The 21,541-nt window shown below is 41.4% G+C and overlaps 2 protein-coding genes across 2 annotated transcripts in view; both read left to right on the forward strand.

Annotated features, from left to right (window-relative positions):
* Positions 1–1,424: 1,424 nt before the first annotated feature.
* On the forward strand, positions 1,425–7,196 carry olfml1 (olfactomedin-like 1). The gene is made up of 8 exons (XM_084554756.1): positions 1,425–2,334; positions 3,863–3,966; positions 4,133–4,323; positions 4,481–4,584; positions 5,039–5,230; positions 5,956–6,136; positions 6,585–6,744; positions 6,846–7,196. Exons 1-8 carry the CDS (start codon positions 2,206–2,208, stop codon positions 7,000–7,002), a joined length of 1,218 nt encoding a protein of 405 aa, XP_084410882.1. The 5' UTR covers positions 1,425–2,205; the 3' UTR covers positions 7,003–7,196.
* Positions 7,197–10,878: 3,682 nt separating this feature from the next.
* Positions 10,879–21,541, forward strand: part of LOC311495432 (uncharacterized protein) — a gene marked incomplete at its 5' end in the record, with an annotated part of 57,711 nt that continues 47,048 nt past the window's right edge. The window contains 9 exons of the mRNA XM_084554866.1: positions 10,879–11,024; positions 11,756–11,843; positions 11,931–12,038; positions 13,223–13,415; positions 13,733–13,858; positions 14,757–14,880; positions 15,541–15,610; positions 17,911–18,025; positions 18,275–18,392. Coding sequence (XP_084410992.1) covers positions 10,879–11,024; positions 11,756–11,843; positions 11,931–12,038; positions 13,223–13,415; positions 13,733–13,858; positions 14,757–14,880; positions 15,541–15,610; positions 17,911–18,025; positions 18,275–18,392 — 1,088 coding nt within the window. The remainder of the gene's footprint in view (positions 11,025–11,755; positions 11,844–11,930; positions 12,039–13,222; positions 13,416–13,732; positions 13,859–14,756; positions 14,881–15,540; positions 15,611–17,910; positions 18,026–18,274; positions 18,393–21,541) is intronic.

Raw genomic sequence — 21,541 nt, forward strand, 5'->3', positions numbered from 1 at the left:
TTAGGTTTCTCAAAGTAATTTAATTTATTACTTGATTACTTTGAAATAGAGACAGAAGTTTATATATTTACTCCTGTCTCTGCGTAAGATGCATAATAATAAATCACAAACGGGACAATTAAAAGAAGTTAGATGATTAGAGGCATTTTGACAGCTGTCTGAGGGAGAGGGTGGAAATAGGGCCTCTTCAGATTTCTCAGAAGTTCTCATAGACTCTTGGCCATGTCACGTTAAACCTGTGATCTGGACTCCCTCACAGACTTTGTTTAGTTTTTAAAGGGACACCAGCCAGAAATCATTTTTTTTTCATCATGAACAGGGTCCTTGTTACAACCAGCGCTCACCGCAGAGGGTTCAGCAGCGGGGCTGTAATTACAGACCAGGCTAACAGTGGTCGGGGTGGGTGGGGGAGTGGGAGGTTGTAGTGGAAAAAGGGGGCCGCTGTTAACTATGTGACTCTGCCACAGCCTGTTGTAGGGGCTGGAGTTGTTATTGTCGTTGTGAGGTGGCGCCATCTCGTGGTAGAAAAACATGGTGACGCCCAGATGCAGGATGACAACAAAACCCGAATCAGAATACTTTATTAATCCTTCTAGGACAGTGTTGCAGTTGTTCCAGTAAAGAGACAGTTGCAATGATATAGAGCAGAAGCACAAAAGTAGAATTAAATAGAGTGAAAAATGTAAGATGCATAAAAACTAAATATTGCACAAAGTATTTACAGTTTGTAGAAGATGGTTCCATAAATTATAGGAGAGTCTGAGAGGAGTTATAGAGTTTACTGATGCACTGATGCCTCACAGCAAGAAGGTTCTGGGTTCTAATCCAGGCCGACTGGTGCCTTTCTGTGTGGAGTTTGCATGTTCTCCCTGTGTCTGCGTGGGTTCTCTCCAGGTACTCCAGCTTCCTCCCACCGTCCAAAGACATTCTCATTAGGTTAGTATCTGTGCTCTCCCAGATACTTGTAATCCTATTGTGAAAACTGGATATTGCCTTTTCATCCTCTGCTATCACCGTCCTGTTCACGTGCAGTCCATCCTCTAGTCAGAGCTCTGTGTTTAATATGCAGCGGGTCTCGCTCTGGGAAATCTGACGACCAGATGTCGTCTGTCACCACAAGAAAGTCCAGGAAAGCAGTCGAAGGTGGCTCTAAAAGGAACCGGGTGGAGACAGAAGCTGTCAAAAGGCAGAAGCTGAGCAAGAATTATACAGTGACACATTTTTTTAATCATTTTTTTTTTGGATCTAAATCAGTCAGATCAGCATCTGGTTCAACAGGAATAGTAACGAGGCTGGAAAGGATGCTGCTGAGATGGATGTTTTTAGAGTTTACTGAAGTGTCTGCGTTGCATCCGTTACCTGTCACCTTTCAAAATGTCCCAGAATAATCACTGCTTAGGGATATGTTGATGGTATTAGATAATAACAGGCATTTAACGTCATGGTCTGGAAGTAGCTGCAGAGAAATGTCAAGGTAAGTCGGTAATAATGGCTCTGTAATAAAATGTGAAACCTGTAATCATGCAGACTGATGAATAATTCACATGATTTAAATGTTATTAATGGTGTCATTTTCACCCAGCGTGGTGCAGCCATTAACTTTTATAGACGGGCTCCTGCTACGAAGGAGAACTGGGGACGTGTCAATGCACCATCTGGAGAGTATTACATTAAAAAGCTGCTGGATTGACCAATAGGGTATGAACTGTCTTGGTTATTTCTGTCTCTCTTCTCTTTCTCCCCCTCCTCTATTGGTTTTCTCCCTCATACCTAAAATGCACAAAATCCAGAGAGAGAGCGAGAGAGAGAGGAAGGGTGGGAGAGAGACAGGCACAGGAAAGAGGAAGAAAAAAAAAGCCTGGGAGGGAACGTGGGTGAGGTTCACTTGGATCCAAAACCCACTGGAGCAACGGCTGATTAGAGAAACAAGGAGGAAAGTTCTGGGGCTACAAATCTAACAGGATTTACTGAACACAGGAAAGAGGAGGACGAGGATTATTCAGTCATTTAAGGAATCGAGGATTGCTCTAAACACAGCGGGACTGTTGTAAAGTGGATAAGTCTCTGGTTTTTTGAAGTCTCTTTTTAGTGCGCTCTGTGCTGCAGGAGCGCTTCAGGAATCTCACTCTTTGACAGAAACAGTGAAGTCGTCACAGCAGCTGCAGACGTTTTGGGGCTGAGTTATTGGGATATTAAGGGCTGGTAATGTCAGGCCGAGCGATTCCCCTCTTCCTTTTATCACTGGGCCTGATTGTGGCTTCGGTCCGGACTCAGGGTTCCTCCCAGGATGCCTTTATAATCCAGTATCTGGAGAGGAGGCTGGCTCAGATAGAGGTAAGCTGCTGCTGGTGGTGGTCCCACTTCTGTTTGACATCAAGGTCCTGCCTCGCTCAGGACAACAGAGACATCAGAGCATAGTCCTAGTCCTCTCAATCCTTACTGTTAAATACTCTTAATGCAATGCTACTCACACATTACCATGAGCATGCACTAGATTTGACTATTAAGCACAGTTTTATTAAGTCAAACACTTCTTAAAACTACTATTTTAACAAATCAGAAAGTGACGGATTATCTGGTGGCAACAGAATATAATCTATGAATATGTATGCTTGCTTCCAGAGCAGGTACTTACTTGACTGGTGTATCATTAACACCAGGAGGTTTATGCTTTAAAGAGACTGTGTGCAGCTTTTCTAGAGCTGGAGCCAGGTCTGCAGCGACAAGTGGTATTTACGTGTTAATCCTAACTTCCCAAACCGTAAACAGAAAATGATTGCTGTGCTGTGTTTCTTCCTGTTTATGTGTTAAACTCTGGATCAGAGCTACAACACATTATTACGACTCTAAGGTTCAGTTTAACAACTAAAACGGCAAGAGAGACTTTCTTAGTTTTTCCTAAAAAGTTGTCAAAAGCATTTGTTTTTGGCTCTAAATCAGTCAGATTATCATCTGGTTCACCAGGAATAGTAACAAGGCTGGAAGGCTCGCTGCCAAAATGGATCAAACATGGAGGCGGACATCTGTCTCTTATTAAAGTTCATTAAAGCATCTGCATTGTGGCCATTCTCTCTCACCCTTCTAAAAGTCTCAGAATAATAATTATTATTAGATAATAACATTAGCCTTTAGCATCTAGGTCTGGAAATAGACGCAGAGAAATTTCAAGGTAAGTAAGAAATAATGGCTCTTTATAGCTGAGCTGCATGAATTATTTATGTGGCTATAAATGTCAACTATAAGCTATGTTTTTAGACATCAGGTATCAGATGATCACAACCTCCCATTATGTGGCAATAATTAGTAGATAGCTTTACAGCAACATCAATATAGCATCCACAGGCTACCAGTCAAACCAGAGGGAGTTCAGAAGGCCGGGTGCGTTGCTCAAGAGAAGCGCTGCTTACTCATCCTCCCACCCTAGTACCCTTGCAGTTCTTCACAGGCAGTCCTTGGATTCAAACCACAGACCCTCCAGTCCAAGGACCGCTGCGCAAACCACTAATTTGGTGTATTTGCTTAAAGGTCACCGTTAATTGACTCGTGGCCGTGACACACCAAGACAACAGTCGTCCGTTTGCAGTTGTTCGTTTGGTGAATCCAGACCTTAACTTCTTCTGAACAACAGCCATAGACAATCACGCTCAAACACGGTTAATAAACTGATGAATTAAGTCGTTTATACTGCAAGTTACCAAGCTTTGCAAACATTAGCTTTATAAAACCTTACAGCCATGAGCTACGGGTCATTTAACTGGTAAATTCCTGGGTCTATTAACCTGAGCACGGTTGTGTCTTATCACTTTTTTCTTGTAAGAGGAAGAGTGTTCACAAAATCTTTTCTTTGTGTCAATGAAATCAGGAGCGCCTCAATCAGTGCGAGCAAAACACAGTGAGCTTCACCCAGAAGACCTACGACCTCTCCTCTGAAGTCAAGGGTTATCTGTCCACGTTCAGCACCCTGAGGTAGGCCTGGACGGCTTCTTTTAAGCAGGAATGAGGAATGAATGAAATAGTTTCACTTCATCTGAGTGATGGACGCCTTTATGGCTCACCTGGTTGAGCAGGCGCTCCAGAAACTGAGGCAATAGTCGTGAAAATGACGTGAGCTAAGCAGCGTTTTGCGCCGTAGGTCCGAGGTGAAGAGCCAGATGGACAGTGTGTCCGTGCGCGTCGACCGGGTGGAGAGGGAGCTGGAATACCTGGAAAACAAGATTCCCACCCAGTCTGACATCGAGATGGAGGAGGCGCTGCTGGAGCAACAGATAAAGGCCGCAGAGCTGGATCAGCTGAAGAAGAAAGCCAAGATCAAAGTGGAGAATGGTAGGAAGTGTGAATGTGTGGAATCTGTCCGGTGGGCACGCCTTAGCCTGCGTCTGAGTAGAAAGTAAAAAAGGTCTTAAAAGTGACGGGACAGACAGTTCAAGATAAAAAGAAATAGGATGTTTAATGAAAATCCATTTTCTTCCAACGTTTCCAGACTGCAGCACAGTTCTGACTCAAATCAAGTCTCTCAAGATTGTGAAGAGGGCAGGGGACGTCTATGGTTCCTGGTTCAAGGACCCGTCTGAAGGATCAACTAAGGTCTGTTCTTTTGTAAATAATAAATGTTTTTCTTTAGCTAATTCACCTCGAATTACCATCTCCGTTTGCTAAAGGTGGCCTGTGATGGAAATCATTTGTTTAAAGTGACAAAATCACATATGTATCACCAACTTTTCAGTTCCCCATCACAATATTTTCAGGCTAGACCATCATCTTTCAGCCTCATTGTTTTGGTTTTGAAGCCTGCAATCTTTCTGTTTTGGTTTAGTCTCATAGTTCATATCTAGCCTGCCTTTGAGTTAGCATCTATCAGCTTATTCCCTCAGGGTTTGTGACAAAACATAGCAATATATAAAGTATATTTGTCTAAGACAACTCCAAAAGAATGCTAGTTTTGCTGCTTTCTATTATGTTAGCCATATCAGCTTAAATGCATTGTTGTTTAAGTTCCATAATCTTTTCTAATTTCTGGTCTCCACTGTTGATCTTTCAGGTCTACCTGCTGAGTGGGATTCGCAACAACACTGTGCTGGAGTACGCCTCTCTGCAAAGCTTCACAGAGAGGGATTCGTCTCTTCCAGTGAAGGTGGTAGAGCTGCCTTTCAACTGGCAGGGCTCCGGTCACGTGGTTTACAACGGATTCCTCTACTGCCACAAGGCTGATACGCCCAACCAGATCCTGAAGGTTTGTGGCAGATGTAATCAAAACCCGATGCCGTGTGTTGCACATGTGTTCAATGCATTTCTTTGTTGATTTGTGTTTAGAAAGTGCAAGAAGGGGTGAATGAAGCTCTGAGGGTTCACACTGCTTGGCAGGGAAGAGACACTGAGCAGCTCTTTGGCTAGAGACTGATCAGTTTCAGTGAGCTCAGTCATTGGGGAGTTGGTCTTGTCCAGTTTCCTTTGCTTCTCCGTGTCAGCTGAGGTCACTGAGCTAACGATGCCAAAAGAAACAATTTTGTTCCATGAAAGCTGACTTTTTCTTAAAATACTTTGGGTGTTTTGAAGCAGATGTTTTGCAACCACAAAATAAGGAAGAACTGTAATGACTTTAATAATTAACAAAAATAATGCCATTCCTATGAACTTCGTCTGAACTTCAGGTTTAACTAAACCTTTAGCATGCTAACACATGTTAACTATTAACACTGCTAAATGTCATTTGGAGCTTGTTAACAGGCTAACATTGGCATCTAGCTAACACTACACTCTGTCGACCTACAGCTAACTGTAGAATCTTAGTCATGTTCGTCCATATAGAGCTCTCCAAAAGCATGTCAACACATTTCTTTTGACCTTTTGACCTTTATATACTAGATATACAGCAGCTAAATCTGTGCATGGTGTTTCAACTGGAGTGGTGAGCGTTTCTGAATTTGCAGAATGTGCGTTGGTCCCTGTCACACAAAGGTAGACCTGCTGAATGGCACAGCGGTGGACAGCACACTTCTTCCAGGAGCGGGACGCCTCCCCGTCTACAGCCTGAATCCTAACACCTACCTGGACATGGCTGTTGATGAACTGGGCCTCTGGGTCATCCATGCCGACCCTGAGTATGGCGGGAACTTGGTCATCACCAAACTGGATAAAGGTAAAGAGCAACATCCCTGTGCACATAAAAACTACGATGAAAAAGCACTTCATCCAACACAACGTACCATCAGGAAGGTGTCTGATCATTGACTATGGACAATTGTTCTGCAACCTGATTGCAATAGAACTTTATTTGATGGTTCTACCTGGGCTCTACCTAATGGAAATATAACAGAATAGAACTTTATTGATAACCCTCCATGTTTCTGTCCCTCTTGGACACTCTTTACCTAATGTTAACTCTACATGCTCAGAAAGAATGGATTTATTCCAACCAGAGAGAAACATGGAGATCAAGAGTTTCAATGGTTCTATTGAACGGATTATTAAAGGTTTGTTTGTTCTGATTGAGGTGGTTACATTCTATTCAGGTTGTTTAGATTCCTAAAACCAGGTACATGACTGTAAATAAAGTCAATTGGTTCATTTGTTTGTTTCCACATCAGGAACGTTGGCAGTAGAGTATACCTGGGATACACAATGCCGAAGCCGTGATGCTGAAGGAGCCTTCCTAATATGCGGGACCCTCTACGTGGTCTACAACACACGCTATGGAGGACGCTCCACCGTACAGTGTCTCTATGACATCCATGACACCATCCACAGGTTGGCCTCTACATACATACACACATAAACGCACACTGTTTGCCAGTCATTGTTTCTCAACCGAATAAAACTTTTCTCCTTTCTGCGCCTTCCGTCGGCAGCAATGAGAGTCCTGTGATGTTCTTCCCAAAGCGCTACACCAGCCACAGCAGCATCCACTACCACCCTGGAGACAAACAGCTGTACGCCTGGGACGACGGCTACCAGACCATATACAAAGTGGAGACACGCAGGAACGACCGAGCCGTCGCAGAGTGACATGGATATCTACGGTGTTCATCATAATAAACCTGTACTTTTTAAAAGCATATTTGAGGGAATGTATCAGTATAGTTTATAATCACTATAGTATTCCTTTGCTGGCAATGGATGCTGCCCTTTTTTCACTGTGAACGGTTATTGACGTAAAGACCATGTACAACCGAAAACCTTTTTACGCACAGGCTTTACACTTTGTATCACCACAATAAAGAGCATTCAAGACTCAAGTGTTTTCATTAAATCCTCTTTTCAGAAAATTGAAAATACTTAAAGCAGGCTTTCAGGTTCTGTTGTCCAAACGCACTGAGTGACGTTAAATTAGCTGTTGTCTCTAGTTAGTACATGATATTTTGTGAGGACTGAAATGAAATAACTGCCATATTTTCCGAGTTGTGACCAGTACACAGTATTTTTAGTATTTTATATAGTGTTTCTGATTCAGATTTCTTAAAATCAGCACAGAGGTGGCAGCGTCATGTTGTGGGGAAGCTTCTCAGCGACAGACCCTGGATGGCTCAGAGTAAAACTGCTTTGTAGGAATCTGTTCTCAAGACTTTTTATTTATTTATTTATTTTAGAGGAACTGTAAATGGGTAGATCTCAGAACAGATTGAGGACTGAAGTCCTCCCGGCCCTTACTGATGATGTCACATTCCGTTAGTCCATCACTGATGGTGTCACAGTCCTTGATTAGGTCACTGCTGATGTCACAGTTCTATGCTACCTCACCATTCCAGAGTGGTATAAATAGCTCTCAGATTCATTTCACATTCACTTGGTCTTCATTGCATCGAGAAGACAGTTCGTGATAACTAAACCTTGTTCTGAAAAGATATTTTCAAGACACAATCCATGTTTGAGTGATATGGCAGCGAAGACAACTACCGCCATGGACCAAACAAGCAGTCCACAGGAAGAGGAGACTCCTCCGACTACGATGGACATGATTCGCCCCGTTATGGATTCTTTCTTCAGAAGGATTGAGCCCAAACAGTGGGCGCGTTTGATCTCAGGAAACCCTGATGATGAAACCAAATACATGCTGGCAGAGCTGCTAACGGACATGATGGCGATCATTACACGATCAACGCTGGCAGACGTCAAGACCGGAGGAGTTATGTCCCAGGAGTACCTGTCGTCCAGTTTGGGGGACCTACTACCTCGAACTTTTGCTCAAGTACTGGATGTTCCAGATGACATTTGCCGTGAAAGCTCAGACAGTTTGAGGAGCTTAATTGCCAAAGAAGTAGCAGCATGTGTCTGCTCCAACCTCTTTGCTAGCATGAACACTGTGAAACCATATAGACAGTACGTTACTGCCCTCCTAACAATGGATGAAATGGTCGATCGCACCATTAAAATGCTGCAAGAGTGCACTGAGAAGAAGAGACTGATGTGCAAACATCAGACGCTGGTCATCTCCAGACCAAGACACACTGAAGGAGACCAAGAAGATCTGGAGTCCACAAAAAGTGATGTCGCAGAGAGTTTGGACGAGAGACCTGATCCAGACGCAAACCCAAACTGCAAAGTGCGTCTGACAAGCAGGATTAAGGGATTCTGTACGAAACCACTTCCCAAAGTGGCATCTCCTGCACCAACGCAGACACCCAACGTTACAGAGGTCACCCCTGTGGAAGTCTTTGTTCCTCCGGACACAGCTTCGGTGTCTGCCTTTGAATTTGAGGACAAACCTGAAGAGGGCGTAAGAGCAAAGGAAGAAACATTTGTGAGCGGTGTTGCAGAGAAGCTGATTTCACGGGCCCTTAAAAAGTCCAAGATGACCTGCACTTCAGAATCCCTACACGCCATCCACCAGCGGCTGTTCAACAAAATCTGGGATGAAGTCGAGAGTGAAGGGTTAAAAATTAACCCGGAAAAGTTGAAGGACATGGACAAGGCCGTTTTCAAGGACATGTGCAAAATGTGTCACTGCTCCAAAAAGACTCTGTGGCTTATTATGGTCTCAGACGATCCACAATTTGAAGACATGATCGGGTCTTCTTTCAAAAGGCAGCTGAAGAGACATCTGAGGAACCTGGTATCATCACAAAGTTCTTCGCAGCTGTAGGCAGAACTTTCTACGACTCTACAGACGGCCCCACGGGACTGGTGTTATTAAGGTGAACATTTTCATCCCCATCGGTAAATATTTTTTGTACCTTAACATATTTACTGTTATATAGTTTCTCTTGTCTTACCTTATTCTATTTTTTGTATTTTGCACTTTTGTTCCCTGCAGCTGTAACACCCTAATTTACCCACAGGGATAAATAAAGTCTTGTCTTATCTTATGTTATCTTATGTTATCTTCCCAGATGAATCCAACACAGAACTCAAGCAGGAGGTTACCTACATGTGAGGACACCTTCTCCTTCACTGACTGCTGCGAGACAGAAAGCAGTGGAGGAGGGGGCTACCTGGGGGGACACTTCCTGTTCCTGATCACCTATTTGTGGGTTTACCTTTTCCTCTGCTGGAATCCGCTAGACGGAGACCAGTCGAGCAGCAGGATACCTGCATATAGGTCAGGATTTGGGCTCGTATCGTCATCTCGATGGACACCAGTACAACCTGACACCTAGAGGGCGAGGGATTGATTCCCTGTCTGGAGCATCTGCGCTGCTGTTTATTTCTCTTCACCTGCTACCTGCTACCTGTAAAAAAATTATTAAAAAAAAAAAAAAAATAAATGTTTACGTTTCTCTTTATGTCAACAACAAAATAAAAAATAAAACAAAAATATACAGTATGTACTCTATACTATAAAGTATGTAACACTATTACATGTAAGACAGGATTTTTCATTTTCAGTCCCACACAATAACTGTACATTATTAATTTAAATGTATATATATATAATATTTTATAGACATATTCATATTCTCTTCCATACTGTCAGCTGCTTATGCACTGGTTTGCAGTATTTGCGATCTAATACTGCCCCTTATGATAATATTTCAGTCTCAGTGGGCTTCGTTCTATACAACAAATACTTTTCAGTTTAATACAATTTTATTTATGTTGTGTCAATAACAATACAACCTCTATGTGTGATGCCTATAGTAGTCTGTATCATACCACTGTACAAGAGCAATTTTGAATTCAGGACTTTTTACTTTTTAAATAAAATTATGGTGGCAAAAGAAAAATTATTTATTTATGAACATTTGTCAAGTGATATCTGAATAATATTAATTTGTTTCAGCCCCTCAGATGTGACGAATTGCTGATTTTGTTTGAGGTTTTATTGCTAACTCAATATTTCTTGGGGTTTTGGCCTGTAATATATATATATATATTTTTAAAAAAGGCCTTGAGTAATTTATGATAAATAAGGGTTAAATATGATTGTTTTAACAGTTTTCCCACATTATATTATACAATAGGCCCAAAAGTATGTCATAAAAGTACATGACACCCTCGTTTTAGATATGGAACAACTGCAATAGGTGTATTATTATTTTTAAATTTTCGTGTATTATTGGCGGTTTAAATTTCGTTTATCATTATTGTTATTTTTTAAATGATTCAAATGTATGTTGTCTATTTGATTATGTTCGTTTAAAACTCTGACTGTATATAACATATAAGTATGTAACATATAATATTTATACAGTCTATGATGGTTTAAAAGTATTCTTCTTCTTTGGTTTCTGTCTTCTTCTTCTTTTTCTTCTTCTTCTTCTTCTTCTTCGAATCGTCCCGCCCATTTTCAGTTGACCGTGACGTAGCAAAAGGGGGCGGTCCCAGGGCGACCGTTGAGTTTGACAGCGGTGACAAAGACCAACTGGATGCCGTTGACTGCTGTGATTTGTTTTTAAATAACCGTACAAAACAGCGCTCGGACATTTTTTTAATATTACTTGAACTATGAGGAGGAGAAGCAGCAGCAGCAACGCCAGCAGGAGAAGCTCAACAATTAGACGGCGGAGTGAGAATTTGCGTTTCGACGAGTTCGGCTTTGCTCTCACTAAAAGAAAGGACCAAAAACTTCATCACCGATGTCACGACTACAGGTGCGACTGGAGGTTAACGTTAGCTCCTGTGCACTAGCATCCCGGCTAGTTATTGAGCTAATTATTGTCACGACCCGAAATAATGAGATAAAGTTATATAAAATAGTAAAATGAATAACTGTGTTTAGTTTTTTATTCGGTAGTTAATTAATCACAGGCAGTAAAATTATATTTCCCTTAACGTTAGGGGTAAGGTAACGGTTTTAAACGTTTACTTCATGCTAGCTTTATATTAAAGTTAATTTCCAGCAATATTGCTCAATTTTTAAAATTTACCAGTATGTTCAATAAGTTGCTGGCTACATGATACGAGAAAATAGACGTAAATAAGTACGTTAAGTTGCACGTCAGACCTGAAAAGTTGCATTTAGCTTATTATTCTAGATGTAAATTTCATCCTCTGACAACAACAAAGCCACACTAATGGATCCTTTTGTGTGATCCGGTGGTTCTGACAAATCACATTTATAATCTCGCACATCATACTGTCATAATTTCACCTTTTACGCATAAAAAGTAATACAGATAGATAGCTAGATACTTTATTTACCAACTGATCCATGAATACTTCCTAGAAACAGTGTTGAATTAGGTCACCACACTCCGGCTGCGATCGCTGGTCATCATCCTTGCTGGTGTCATACTCTGAGCACTCCAAGCCTTAGGAAAAAAGGACTGCATCCAAGCTGATGAGTCAGTCAAAAGTCACCATGTTGTGTTGTCTCCGTCAGCTACCCCCAGCTGAGCTCAGTGAGGGTGAAAGAGCTGTGTGAGCTCCTCAGCTACTGGAATGGAGCCAGCTTCATCTGCAAGAGTCAGGTGAGTCTTGTGTAATCTACCCTAATGTTTCTGTGACGTGCTAACTCTTCAGGTTATTTCCCCTATACGTTCTCGCTGTGTTTGCAGATCGAGCGATTCATCAGGATGAGTATACCTCCGAGCCTGCGGGGTAGAGTGTGGAAGTGCCTTCTCGGCGTTGACAGTCTGAGAGAAAGCAGTGACTTCAACTACCAGGTACTTTACAGTGAGTCACACCATAAAAACAGAAAACAACCTCTGTCACCCACTAATGAGTAAAGCTTAAAAATTATGGGGCTGTTTCTACTTATTGCCCCGATTAGGTTTTAGTTGCCCACAACCATCTGCATTTTAAAGTTCCTATTAGAGTTGATATATTCAGAGGATTCATCCGTTCTCCTAAAAGTAACACAACAACCTGTGACGACCTTTTATCACAAGACCTTCTCTTAATTTGGCACACACTTAGTTGTGTCTAATGTAACAGTCCTGCACTAAATCCTCCTTCATGACTGTTCTAATGTTTAGTTTATGTTGAAACAGAGTCAAAAAGTTGGTAATTCAACTGGGTGATATTTCTGGAGGATGGTGTTTGTGATACTGTGTTAAACTGTTTTTTGACTGTCAAAATAATAGAAACATCTGTTAGTACAATACAGTACCGCTGAATACTTCTACAAACCACAGCCCACAAAAAGAAAACACATTTAAATCAACAGCTCTCTCACTTATTTCGAACTACTGAGCTAAATACCAGAACCTTCATAAAGATACGATTTAATACAGGACTGTTACATAAGAATACATTCATTTTGACTTGTGCACTTAATGAAGTTGTCAGTGAGTGTAATTCCTCTATGAACCTTTATATTATTATTATTATTATTATACTGGTTGGAAGAAAACGCATTTGAAAGTGTCACCCAGGGTTCTGTGTAATTATGATTGATGGAAATCATTAGCAGACTAATCTTTAGTGTTGGATGCAGTCCTAGGTCTAGGATTTAAAATTTAAATATTAATAACTAGGGGTATATAATGCAGTAAAATATAAAATGATAAGACAGAGATTGGATAACGAATGACTGCAATAGATGTTTTGGTTTGGTGTTGAAGATAAGAGCAGCTCCAGTGATTATCCAGCAGATGTCGCCATTGTCACTGTAATAAATGTGTTGGCGCAAAGTACTGTTTACCTCCGACTGCTCCACAGGTGCTTCAGAGAGTTGAATTTCCCCTTCACTTCACATAACCATAATTTTACCCAATCAGCGTAGATGCACATTTATTCAGAGCCTAGTCACAAGTGACGGTTACGTAATCCTTCCCTATTATTCATTCATGACAGAAATGTTATTAAATTATTTCTAACAAGAGGATGTGTTGCATTGTGTCCACAGACGTGCTTGTCTGAAGTGCGGGGGCCTCTGGTGGACTTGGGCGTCAGTGAGTACGGCATTTTGTCCGCAATCACCACGCTGAGCGACACCCAGAACGATCTGGATTTGAACCATCAGCAATCCTCCGGCTGCTCCGAGCCTCGCTACTCTGCAGACGACATCACGCTGTTCAGACAGATCGCCCTGGACCTGCGTGAGTTCAGACAGAACAATAAGTTTAAAGGGTTAGCCAGTGAATGTTGACAAAAAGTGTTTTTGCATTTAAATTGTAGATATTGTAAAGGAGTTTTCAGGGAGCTGCAGGTGGTTTGATGTGATGGAACGAGTCCTAAATCACCTCACATTAGTTATACGAAAGGTTTCAAAAGGTTTTAAGCTTTTGGTTATTTGTTTACACTTGTAATAGTAATATAGTGGACTTGTTTAAGTATTACACCATATCTGGAGTCAGAGTAGAGTTTAAGGAATCAATGAAGATGGGAAAACGCCTTTATTTAACCTCTCCCACAGAGCGCTCCTTCCCGACCCACCGCTCTCTGATGGGAGACAGCCCTGAGGCCATCGAGGGTCAGGCCAAGCTCTTCCGGGTCCTCATCGCCTATGCCAAATACAACCCACTGGTCGGATACAGTCAAGGTAATGGACTGGAGAGCTGGACTGTTTATTTGACTTTTGCTACATGTTCAGGTAGATGTTGGCTTAAAATTGTACTCCCTCACCTCATTTATTTGAGGTAGCTGCAGTACATAATGTGACCACTTGATGGAAGTAGAGGACCAGTAATATAAAACGTTGACGGACTTTCTTCTTTGATTAGACTTTTCTCACATTAATTACACACTTTAGCCTTATTATTTAAAAATCATTTATGAGAATAGCAACAAAAGCACACAATTCCTTCAGATTGTTTTCCTGGAAATCTGGATTATCAGCATCTCTTTTTGTTTTTTGTTTTTTTATTCCATCATCCCACATGAAGTCAAGATTAGAAACATGTTCAAAGCTTTCACCGTTCAAGAAGACTACCATGAACATTTACCCCTATGCAAATCTGATGGATCATATGTAACAGAGAATGAATAATAATTATAATAATTAACCTGACGGAGAACCAAAAAGAGTTCAAATTGGACTTTTCTAATTATTATCTTTTATATTTTGAGTTTTTTTTTCTTATGGATGTCCTTCATGCATGACACTATGTCTTGCCTGTATGATAAAAGAGATGAATCTAAGAGTCGGATGCCTTAGTTGTGTTTCTTCTGACTTCTAACAGTACTTGTGATGGAGGATACAGTTATGCAGAAACAGCTTAACAAAATATATTGAGGTTACACTCTGACATCTTCCTCAGCTGCGCCTGCTCCTTCTGTCGAATCATTATCATAGTCTCAGCTGTTTGATGAAATATGTTAGTTCTTCCACCTCAAACATTTATAGTAGTTTTAACGTGCACACCTCATACATTTTTCTTAAAGTAGTATAATATTAATGCGACGCTGTGTTTCATCCAAGACAAATGTGTGTTTCACAGGGATGTCCTACATAGCTGCAGTGCTGCTGATGCAGTTGGGAGAGGAGGAAGCCTTCTGGGCTCTGACGGCCTTGTTGGATAAACCCAAATATCTGGCTCAACTGTTTGACCTCAGCCTCACCAAGTAAGAATGAGTGGAAAATGGATCCGCTGTTCTTTCAAACTACCTAATTCAGGGATATGTGCAAATGTAAAGGGAAACTGAAATAAAGCTGGCTTGAGCTAAAGGAGTCAGACACTGATCTATCCCCAAAGTCCCCACGCTGTAGAACCGGTGGAGAAATCAAATCTGGACATCCGATCATTTTAAAAATGCCTAGATCGGCCCCAGTACCGATGTCCCGATGCCGTTCAGGACATCCCAAGTTTCTATAAGGAAATGGAGCAGCTGACGGTGATCCCCCCACCCCCGTCCTTGTTTAGCTTTCTTCTTGTTCTTTACAAACAAGTTTTTCTTCTTCTGCTGATGCTGCTTCATCTTCTGGTTTGATTAATGATTGGTAAACCACCAAGGTGTTTACCACCATTAATGCTACCTACCTGTAGTGAGTGTTAAGATATTACTTTCAAAATCTGTAGCATGTCCATGTTCGAGATTAGAGAGAAGATTATCTTAAGTATTGTGATGCAACTTGATTTCAAAGTAACGCAGGGTTTTAAAACTCTTGTAGTCTGAGCTCAGTTTAAGGCAGTGGTTGACTCTTTGTAATCCTGTATGGTTAAATAAGAAGAGCGTGGTGTACTGGGAAAAGGTACAAAACGTTTTCTTTTCTGGTCCAATCAGGATCCAGCATCAGGTGAAGGTGTTTGACCAGTTCCTGAAACACAGGAAGCCTCAGCTCTCCCAGCACCTGGTGAGTGCTTCATGATTCTTCATTTCAGCTCAGACCATCGCTGTCTGGGTTTCTGTAAATAATGACTGCCAGGTGGGCCACTTTAAGAAATGATAAAGTGACACACTGAGTTTAGAAACGTGCAGCAGGAATTATGAGCAGATGCTGAAAACTGGGTGCACAGTTGGCTGCTTCTGTTTGTATTGGAGTTATTTTGTTTAGTTCTTTTGAGTAAAAAATGCTCCTAAAAACCACGATGACAAGAAAGACGTGTGTGCGTGCGTTGGTGTACTTACACATTGTGTTAATGGCCTCATATGCCCAAGTGATGAGTAGTTCATGTGCAGGCGGGAGGCCTCTGTAATGCATCCATCATCAGCCGGGCCTCTTCTGCCCTTCAGTCTAAAGGCTCTAGGCTTCTTCTAGTTGCAATATTAACAGTTTCTCAGGGGGACACAGGCCTACACCTGTGTAATTTTCTCTATTATTTCCTTCAAATGTATTTAGTGAGCCCTGACACAGTCAACAAAAGTTCTTTACAGTTAGATTTTTTCCATAGAAATACAGTAAATAGCTGCTGAATGTCTCCTTTCTCACAGATTAGGAGAACTTTCACACAATGGATTATTTTGTCCAAAAGAAAAACAGTGACCGTCTTTCTAGGGGACAGTGCTTTAGCTATCGTACTGATCTACCTCTCTGTAATTTAGTTTTTCTCCTTAGTTACTTAGATTTCCTTTTTTTGAATCATTTTGAATCTGTATAATGCTTTGATCAGAGGTGTATAAAGTACTTGAAAAAAAATAACTAAGTAAAAGTACAAATACCATAACTGAAAATGGCTTTGGTAAAAGTTAAAGTCACCCATAAGAAAATCACTTGAATAAAAGTCTTAAAGTAGCTCACATTAAATGCACTTAAGTATCGAAAGTATCTTGTGAAAAAATATACTCAAGTATCATAAGTACAAGTACAAGTGAAGTACAAAGTATTTTTATAGTACGCATGAAAAGAAGCAAAACAACCAAAAATGGTTCTCCCCTTGTTCTTTATTTCACTTTCAGGTGAATGAAATAGATGTGGTATGATAAAACAAAAACACTTGTAGAGTGAGTGAATCAAGTGTCTGCCTGAGAACAAAGTAAAGTGCCTCCTATCTCCTCGTCACGGGTGACTGTCGTCTTCTACCGAAGGAGATGCTGTCAGTGTGGTAACGTCTTCCGTGTCGTCCTCGTCAGCGTTAACTGCGGAGGCAGCCATGTTGACGTCCGCCGCCCCGCGCATCCCGCCCTTACCTCTAAACCACGTGAGAGAGTACCGTACGTTGTTCCTCTCGTCCTCTCGGACACGCCCATTCCAATAATCCTTCGATGATTAATTATATTTCTATTTTAATTTGTAAAGAGGTGGCAAACGTCACAGTAACAGAGTAAAAGTATATTTTTTAACTTTTAAATGTAGTAGAGTAAAACTACTTTGTTACTATACACCTCTGGTTTTGATAGAAAACTGAATAACTGCATAAAATGGCACTCATCTGTGTTTCATGCTAATTATGAGCTTCTTTAATAGCTGTAGACCCCTAAGGCTCCAGAATATGCCATAAGAAATGTTTATCGAGCATCATGGTCAAGCATCTGTGGAAGTTGTCCTTAGCTCTATTAAAGATAATAGAATGATAATCTCTATTAGGACTCTGACCATTCTGAGCCTCCTTCTGCGCACTCAACTTTGTTTTCTTGCGTGTGTCTGTGCATATACTAATGCATTTACTGCTAGTGTCTTTGAAAGGATTGTTATATTTCACGTCGACTCAGCAGGTCTGGGAGGAAAGCTGCCCTTTTGGAGCCAAAACACACACACACACACCCACACACCCCACCCCACAGGGGTTTATGTAGGCACAATAGTGTTTTCCCCTTACAGAAGAAGCCTACTGGAGATCGGAGGTCAGCGTTTCCTTTGTAGGAGATCTGTTCAGCAGAGTTGAGGTGACCGAGCTGCAGACAGATTTTTGTTCTTGTGCAAGTGGAGAATAAATGCACTATAAATGCTAGACTGTGTATGAGAGACCCAGACGTATCTTAATTTGTTTTTGCAGGCAGAGAACACTATGCAGAAGAGCTGAAGAACTTCAAAGGAAATTTTTTAGCAATCCAGTAATAAGATATAGGATTATGTGTGTCAGTTAAAAGGGAATAAAGGAGTTTACTTGACAGAAATTGGCAGCGAAACAAGCCCTAAATGCATTTTTTTTTTTTTTTGGTGGTTTGTGGTTTGTGCCAAATCAACCCTCCCTGTTTTCCCAACCTCCCCTGCAGGAGTCAGTGGGAGTCTTGTCAGTCCACTTTGTGATGCCTTGGTTCCTCACTCTCTTCACTTCCCTGCCCTGCTGGGACTCTGTCTTGGCTGTCTGGGATCTCATCATTCTGCACGGTACGGACACACACACACACACACAAATACACAAGCACAAATGTACAAGTAAGGAGATGAAAAAGTCTCACGCATAAAGAAACTCCAGTCGCATGCTGATTCTCATTTGTCATTTGCTCTCATTTTCTCATTTCATTCTTAATTAGTTTCATACATAAGTTCATTATAAATATTTATTGTCCAGAATGGTATTTACTTCTTTGCGGTTGCTGTTTTTTTTTTTTTGAGAACCTCCTCTTTTCTCCTCAGGCCTGTCCGCTGTGTTTCGTACAGCTCTGACCATCATTGAGCTCCTGGAACCTCGACTGATGGAGCTGAATGATGAAGGAGCAGTGTTACCCCTGCTGTTAAGAGTACCTGTTGACGTGTAAGTAGAAATCAGCTTTACATTCTCCTTCACTGCCAATGCACATACACATCTAGTTCGTATGTATGCACAGATATTGTTGCTTTGGTGCTTAGGCCCACAGTTATGGTTATATAAACTCAAAGAAACATAACATATGCTGCCTGGGACCCAACTGGATGGATATTGTCCAAGACCACCCTTGTGAATGTGATGAAAGCAGAGGATCCTATTGAAGAATGTGCAGCACATTTCTCAGAGCTGAAAGCTTGAGTTTTTAGGCTCGGCCCTAAATAAAACCCCAGGCAGCTCATGAATATCAATCCGCTCATCAGGACTGGACATGTTTTGACATCAAGCGTTCCAGGAAATTTAGAGTGTCATTGTGTTGCTGGTGGTTGTTGTACACATTTGGATTAAACATCCTTTTTGCTTAATTAGTTTCATCAATGGCAGCCCATGCTGCTTTCAGTTGGAGCCCTCTGTCTTTCTCTTACTTTGCTGAATATAAATGTCACATGCAGGCAGACATGTTTTGTTGACTTGGAGCTGTTGTTATGGCAACTCAGCAGGGTCACTGGGTTTGTGTATACATCTAGTCTATGTATGCGTGAGGTGGACTGGTGCGCACTGATTGTTAAAATCCTGTTTATCTGTTTGCTTTAATAGATAAGCTCCCTTTAGCTACTTTAATTTCACCCTCATGTGTGCGTCTCACTGTGGAAAAGCTCCCTCCGTTCGGCGCTAACATTGTTTACCTTGGACCAAGATCTGTAGAGTGGACCCTGGACAAATGAAGGCTACAGAGCCAAGAAGTTTCCATAAATGTGGCTGTGGCGCAGGCAACGATAAAGCACTTTATCATGAGCCAGATGAGGAGAAGGTGTGCTAAGAACACACCAGTGACTTGAAAAGTGGATTATAAAGGACAAATTACGTGGGCATCTGATGAAGAGCTTTTTAACTTTTCATTTCTAAATGCTTTGTTTGCAGCTTTATTATCTATCCAGCTAAGTTCTCAAGTGAAAAGGAGGGAATTAAAACTAAGATCCATGTGTGAACCTCTTCGACTGTTTGTTGTACATGCGTTGATCAAGGGCAGCTCTGACGGCCCCATTTTGTTCTGGCTCTGGTGTTCAGTGGGCAGCCTGCCAACGCATCACATTGAGAAGTCCTTGTTGGCCGCTTGGCATCATTACGAAAGCTTGGTCAGAAGTCAGCTCTAAGTGGTCCGGCTGTCTCCCAGGGCAGGATCTCCTTACACTGGGAAGATACTGTTGAAGAAAGAGGGGGAAGAGTGAGTGGGGAATAAGAGAGATGAATGGAGGGTAAGAAAGAGAAGAGGGAGATAGTGATGGTACAATGGTGCACTAATTTGAGTTTGGGGGACGAGGATGGGCTCCAGCCTCTCTAAATTTTCTTTAAGGATCTCAGCTCTTGTGCTCTCTGTCAGTGGTATAAATGGGCGATGCTATGGAGCCAGATAGGTCACTCTGATTAATGATTGGTTGAGAGGCTCATCCATCTCATGTGACTCTCTGTCCACACTGGGCTGTCAGTCAGCTGTCACCTCCGTGATGTGGAGTAACAATGACTCCCGACACAACCTATGTCACCAATCAAAGAGCAGCTTCTGTCTGTCGGTCTGTCTGTCCGTCTTTGTTTCTCTAACGTGATCTGACTGACTCTTTTCCTTGCACCTCATTTTTACTTTTGTTGTCAGAACTGATCAGCTGAGGAGTTTTTCAGGACCAACTCAAGACCACTTCTCTTCCTCTTACTTCTCTGTTTACCAAAACTCATCGGCCAATAATACTAATCAAACATCAACACTAATTTTTGCCTCTCATTATGTGACTATGTTTGTCTCTGTGTAGGATGATGCAGTGCTCTAAAGTAATACTATCAATACTGTGTTTACAAACTGAAGATTTGACCAAACGTACTTTCCCTGAACTTTACTCTTGACTAAAATATCCTGCCAACAGTAGTGTTTTGTAATCCCGCTTCTAAAAAGCTTTAATTGGATGCCGTCAGTCCTCATTTATGTCTTTGTATGTTATGACACTTATCAATAAGTGTCAATAATCCAGTATGTGTTTTGTCAAATAAGTGGCTAAACATGAAACGTCTACAGAAAGACAGATAACGAACCATCAACGTTAAAGAAAATCCATTTATTGTGAAGCACATGTAGAAAGTGGTGCAGTATTATCAGCAACAATAACACTTCAAATTTAATTCACAAAAACCTCTCATTATATTCGTATGGAAGACTTTATAGTAGCCTCTATTTCCATTTTTGTGTTTATATAAAACCATTTTGATTTATGTTAAAAATACAATAAGTGAGTCCTATCATCGTTTAAAATCTCATCACAAATGATGAAGCAGTAGGATAGTCTTGTATAGCCTTTGAAAATATATTTTAGTTGTAAAAACAGACTTTAACTTTACATTTTAACTAATATTGAGCTGAAATGCTGTTAAACAATGACACAAGGAGCTCCCACACAACCTTCACTACCCCTCTGACTCATTTACGTCTTTCTTTCAGCAGCTGCCTTTCATTGTGTCTCCCTCTGTGTCCATATCTCCTCTGTCTAGTCCCGTATCTCTCCGTCTCCCCCTGTATACCATCCTCCTACTCACCCCCCCTATACACACTGGTCTCAGTGGCCTCCACCAGTTCTATCTCTTTCTCTTTTGTTTACCCCCTCCGTCGCAATACTCAATTCCCATAAACCTCCCTGGGCTGTCCCTCCTCCCCCCGTGTTCTCATTTTCATCACCCCCTTTCCTTCTCTGCGCCTCCTTTCATTCATTCATTTATCCTCATTGACACATTGACACCCTCGTTCAGCTAGAGGGGTTGACACATCATTTGTTTACTTCCCAGTGACAAGGCTGGCTTCAATAAAGTCTCTGCCTCATACCCCCCTCCCCTTCTCTTTCAACCATTTCAATTTCCCCAGATGCATTCAGACTGAGGGTCCCTCACTGGCTCTGTCTTGCTTGTTTTGATTATCTTTTTTAAATAATACTCATTTTAGGTTCTTTATACTTTCCATCTCCAAGTCTGTCTTTTTTTTCCCCGTAGAGGCTTTTCTGTAAGTAACCTGATACAGAAGATTGGTTTGGGATGGTCAGAGTTGGAGCCTTATCTGTTTT

This window comes from Chelon labrosus, assembly GCF_963514085.1.
Source record: "Chelon labrosus genome assembly, chromosome: 11".
In the NCBI taxonomy this organism is placed as follows: Eukaryota; Metazoa; Chordata; class Actinopteri; order Mugiliformes; family Mugilidae; genus Chelon; species Chelon labrosus.